The sequence below is a fragment of the Dermacentor silvarum genome, chromosome 5 (genome assembly GCF_013339745.2).
Source record: "Dermacentor silvarum isolate Dsil-2018 chromosome 5, BIME_Dsil_1.4, whole genome shotgun sequence".
In the NCBI taxonomy this organism is placed as follows: domain Eukaryota; kingdom Metazoa; phylum Arthropoda; class Arachnida; order Ixodida; family Ixodidae; genus Dermacentor; species Dermacentor silvarum.
In genome coordinates, this window is record NC_051158.1 from 16,988,016 (window position 1) to 16,993,573 (window position 5,558).

Sequence of the window (5,558 nt, forward strand, 5' to 3'; positions counted from 1 at the left end):
CCGGCGCCAAACAATGAATGATGATGATATCTTCATCAACTTTTTGTTCAAAACATGGCGGCCATGACGTACTTATGCTGTTGCTTATCACGAAAGCAGGGCCTCGGAGATTTGCATGTATAACTCCGAGAGCGCAGTCACTCACTGTGCAATTTCAGTTACCTATGGCGCTAACCCGCTTACAAGGTGGTATTAGACTCATGCTAGAGTGTATGAATAATTAAACAAAAATCAGACCCCAGTGAGCACGGGCAGCGGAGGCGATGCTCTAGGTCGCAGCTCGTTATGTATTTTTTTTTTTTTTTTTGATAGCTGGACTACTCTTGATTAGTCGCGCTTTTCCTGACCTTATAACTGTTCGGAAAGCGAACGTTCGCTTTCTATCGCGTGGTTGGTTAGAATCCCGCCTTCGTCAGCAAAAGCGCGATTCATGCAAACGGATCCCACCGATAGAGGCCACTCTACCCATGATGCCCGGCATAATTTGAACAATGGTTTGAACGTTCGATTACGGCTAGCAAGATGGTGCGATGCAACTAGATTTCTTCTCCCTGAGCATTCTTTAACATTCAGATAGAGTGATGGAAATCGAGAGCTCACAGAAAGTTTGATATGAAACCGAAGAGGTTTTTGCACACTCGGAGGTTCTGCCGTGGTAACCTACCACTGATCTCCACCAGGCATCAGTGTAACCTGCATGCTCTGTACAACGTCAGGCCGAGAAAAAGGCGCCAGCCTTCACAAGTTTCCCAAAAACTTGCGAAGTTTAGATGTAGATGTAGATGCAGAGCCAGTAGTGCACCCAGGATCTCTGCCAGGAGGGGAGGGGGGTTGACAGTTCGCCTTAGTTTGCCAATACCATCTAAACAGCACTAATTTCAATTTCTTCACCGGAAATTGTCAAAAAATGTGCTTTTTGGGCAAGTTTGCGAGTGTACAGACGATTGCGCGTCTTACATCTTAGTTGCAGTATTCAAAGGCGCAAGGAAAGAAAAGGGGTTTAAAAAAAAAGTGGTGGTTAACTCAGCCTCAGGGGGGGGGGGGGGGGGGGGGTTACAACCCCCCCCGTCGGTGCGCCACTGTGCAGAGCCTAGATGTAATTGGCACATACCCACTCTGGGAGATTGGCCAAGAACCGGGTAGTTCATTATAACAAGAAAAAATAATGATAAAATAATGTAAACAAAATGTGTGAATAGGTATATGAGAAATAATACATATATTCTAGCTTACGATTTTTAATCGAATGAAGAATAAATGAAAACAAAAATACAGCTAATCTAATTCATCTTGTAGAATGTAACGAAACTTTAGGTTCTGACTTTATAGTCGAAATCTTTCTGACCCAGCAATAAAATCCTCGATGGCATCGCCAGCCTTCCTGTCACTGTTTCCAAGGGTCAAGGTCCCTAAAGATAGTGAATTTTGAACAGTTAAGTCTAATCTAAGATGGCGGAAAGGTGTTTCTAATGTTCTTTTCGCAATTCAGAATATATTTGACAATCACAATCAATGAGAATGTGATCTATTGTTTCATGTTGCCCGCAAGACGGACAGTTCGGTGAGGGAGAAACGAAACTTAAATACAGAGGGGTGGGCGCAGTAGTTATTAGAAAACCAAATATATATGCATAAAAATGAAAAAAAAAGGGGTTGGGTAGAAGTACGTGGCGTGTAGAAATGGAATTCGGCAGCGTAGTCTAGCTAGTGATTGCGACTTCGCGTGCTCGCGTTTGACAGTTTACTGTTCCAATAATGCGACAAGTGCTGAAAACCTGAGGAGATTGCTAAAGAAGAGGCGTGCCTCCCGGTTCTCCTTCTTCTTGTTCTTCGTCTGTCATAAAAAAAATATAATGTCATGACATGTCTTGGAAAATATCACTTTTCAATTATTTTTGCTGCATTAGAAAATTGGTAATACTTACCGTTAAGTCAGCCGGAGGAAAGTCAGAGCCTATATTGTTTCTATTACGACCTTTGGCCAAACACCCCTCGGGTACGTGCCACACGTGTAAAGGGCAACAGCGAAAACAGCAGCAACAATCGCAGGCGAGGAAGAGAAAGTGGTGCCGCTGCTGCGGGCCGCTTGCGCCATGGCTCCGCAGCCGTACCCGGACGTGTTCGGCGAGAGCCGCTACTACATCACCAGCGAGCACATGAAGGCTTTCCGGGCGCGGCTGTTCAGCGAGTCGCGCAGCAGGGAAGCGGCCGCCTACCACCCGAGCGACCGGCGGCGCATCATGGACAGCGACGAGTACTGCTGGCGCTTCATCGTCCACAACCGCCTCGACCTGGAGCGCGCCGTGCGAATGGCCGACGCGGCGCTCAAGTGGCGCGCCCAGGCCCGGCTGCACGAGCTGACCGAGTCCAGCCTGCCGAGGGCGTGCCTGCAGGCCGGCTTCGCGCACCCCTTCAACGTGGACCGCTACGGGAACCACGTGCTTCTGCTGCGACCCGCCAACATACGCAACCTTCCGATGACCGACGTCCGTCGCGTGCTCGTGTTCTTCGTGGAGACCCTGCTGCGGCGGCAGAACGCCTCCCGCATCACGCTGCTCGTGGACTGTGTTGGCGGCGACCGGCACCAGGTTAAGTCTCGCCCAAGGTGCTCGCCTCAGGCTGGCAGAAAGTACCTCCGGCATAAATTGAAACGCGAACAGGAAATTACTGATAAATTACGGCGCAATCATATGGAAGTGCGACGTGTAATCTCTCTGTAGCTGGTTTCTAAGCATAGAGTATAGTCCCAAGTGTATGTTTTGTAGTCTCAATTAAGCCACTGTTACCAATCATTTATAGTGTATAGTTTCGAAATTGTTCGCGTTTGAATGCATGGTGATGATTTGTTGTTCGGGTCACGTTGACCAACGCGTTTACCGCGATAATGTCAGATTTCGGGCTCGTTGGCGGATAATCTTGTATTCTGATTAGCGCAATACTGAAGAACAGAAAAAGACCCGCACAGCGCTCTGCGTATTTCTCACGTTGTTATCTATTGCGCTGTTCAAAGCTCAAGATTTTTATTGTGTGTAAGCGCCGAAACAGCATAGAATCAACGATTCCTCCATATTACGTAAATATAAGTTAGAGCGATACATGTTACGTACAGTGGGCGTCAAAAGTTTGCTTTAGAATGATGGGAAGCTTGTTTGAACCAGCAACACAGCAGCAGTAACGGCTGACAAGAGCAAAACTTCGTCGTTAGCTGTCTGTGTTGCGAGGGAGAAGGCGACGTATGACTCTTGTCGAGTGATGAATGTTGATGAAAGGTATCGGCGCAAAGAAGACGACACAGAGCAAATTTAATGAGAAATATGTATCTAAATACATTTAAGGGTCCTAGCGTCGAAGTGGTACAGCCAAGAATGGGCACGTAGACAGTTGCGCATACCCAGTGGCCTAAGTTTTGCAACCCTGCAAGTTCAACATAGGTGTAAAGTCGATTTTTATTCAACGGAAAGAGGGTACGCGTTTTCTGTTACTATCGCTGAAGAAACGAACAGCAGGGCGCTCTTGAACAGCACATACAGTACACGACACAGGCGTGAGTTTCGTTTGTTACTTTCTTCACCCAAGTAAATGCGCAACCAGCATGAATTAGTACTCGGTTGACATACTTTTCAACTGTATTGCACGCACTCCGCGCGAGGCTTAACGTCGTAAATAGAGTGCAACTACAGGGGGCGCTAATGATCAACCTTTTTAATTTTTTTTTGGTCTTTACCAGCTGGACCTGGGCCGGTACCTGATGGCCTTGTTCCGCTGCTATTACCCTCGGTCGCTGGGCTTCGTCCTGCTGTGGCAGCCCCCACGTTTGCTCCAGGGCATCTGGAAGCTCTGCAAGGGCCTGATGCCCGTCGAAGCCCTGGAGAGAATACGCTTCGTCACGATCAGGGACATTGGCCGCTACGTGGACCGCGACAAGCTGCCAGTGCGCATGGGAGGCACCGACAACTACCACTACGTGTACGCGCCCGGCAAGCCTCTGGGAGACCGGTGTCCCCGGCTCGCCCCTCTGGACCCGGTCAGCTGCCCGACGGCGAGCCTCCACGTCTACGGCATGTTCACGGCCTGACGAGTTGGCGAGAATGTGTGGCGCTCTGATCAGTTCTCGGTGGAAAAGTGCCGCGCAAGTGTCGTCGCGTTTAGATCAAGTCTAACACACGGGATCTTGGTTTTGGAGCAGTGTTTTTTTTTTTCTGCTTCTTCAACGTGCCCCGAAGGAAGTGTGGCTAGGGACAGGCACAGGTGCCGTCTTTGGCTGCATAAGTGGAGGAGAAAGTTGTCTAAACCACTTTGTTGGGCCCATTCAGTACTCGGCCGAAAGCTTCGCGCCCCTGCATCTCGATTCAAAGTGACTAAACAGAGGAATACTGTTGATACCCATATTATTTGTTAATGGCTTGCAGAGATTTTTATCAGTTCTCTCGAAGGTGCTGCACAAGGAACAAAGCCTTGATGACGAAGGAAGAAGATGCCGTCACGTGCGCTTAAATTTTTTACTTAGAAATTCTACAACCTTCAGGACCACAAAGTTTAAAATATGAAAAGTGAAGAATGAAAACTTCTGTGACCATTGTTTTCCTCTTTCGCTTGTTAAATTGTGATAAAAACTTGGCGCAGTGGAGCGACGTGAGAGCGTGAAAGTAGCCGATTTCGCTACTTAAGAATGAAATCTCCAATCGAAATCCTGATATAACGTCGTGTTCACTTAAGTCTGCTTGTTGATGGAGCACGGCCGAAGGGCGAGTGTTATGTCAACTCATTTCCCTGTTCAAATACATGTAAAACGCATAAATGCTTTCATCAGACAACAGCTCGACCGATTTGAATTAGATTTGTTGCATTTGAGAGAGAAAGTTAAATTACAGCAACTCGAGCAAGCAGAATTTTGACTTGGGACATCAGATATTTTACATGAATTGCCGAAACTTAGCGAGCTCCAATGAAACAAACACGTACGAAGTTCACAAATACGTAACTTTGCACCGAAAACAGATGCTACAGTTCTGTAAACTGCATCTGTAGGAGCAGCTTAAGCAGACATAGGTGATGTATGATTTCACAGCTTCGATCGTGAAACTGTACAACGTTCACGAGGGTATTGCCCCTTTTCTGTCCTTTTCTGGGAAAGGGGTGCTAATCGAGCGCGCAGTTGTTAGTTCGATGTCCCACGAGCGTCTTCGATGGTTGCTTTTGCCTTTTGTTGAGCAGGACATTGTGTTCTCTACCAGTTATGCTTCACTCATTCATTCAGCATTGGTCAAAATAATGCAGCCGTTTTCTTGAAATGGGATGCTTTAAACAGGATGTATAAGTCCTAGAATCTCTACTCAGATTATCCATGTTTGGTAGCGAGTTTTAATGCCTATCCTTGAAAGCACAATGCAAGATTTTTCTAAACGTTATTTTTCATTTATAGGAAGGGTCATTGCGTCTATCTTAAGCGTCTTTGTGTTAACGATAGTTCGTGGAAGAAATCGACGCATTTATGACTGCGTGACACTCAACAACTTGTGAATTTTCTTGTGCAAATAGAAAAAAAAAAACTTAATATA

At 46.8% G+C, this 5,558-nt stretch overlaps 1 protein-coding gene across 1 annotated transcript; it reads left to right on the top strand.

The window, feature by feature from the left end:
• The first annotated feature begins 2,057 nt into the window (after window positions 1-2,057).
• On the top strand, window positions 2,058-4,564 carry LOC119453967 (uncharacterized). The gene is made up of 2 exons (XM_037715992.2): window positions 2,058-2,588; window positions 3,728-4,564. The coding sequence occupies exons 1-2, from the start codon at window positions 2,094-2,096 to the stop codon at window positions 4,073-4,075; spliced, it is 843 nt and encodes a 280-aa protein (XP_037571920.1). The 5' UTR covers window positions 2,058-2,093; the 3' UTR covers window positions 4,076-4,564.
• The last annotated feature ends 994 nt before the right edge of the window (window positions 4,565-5,558 follow it).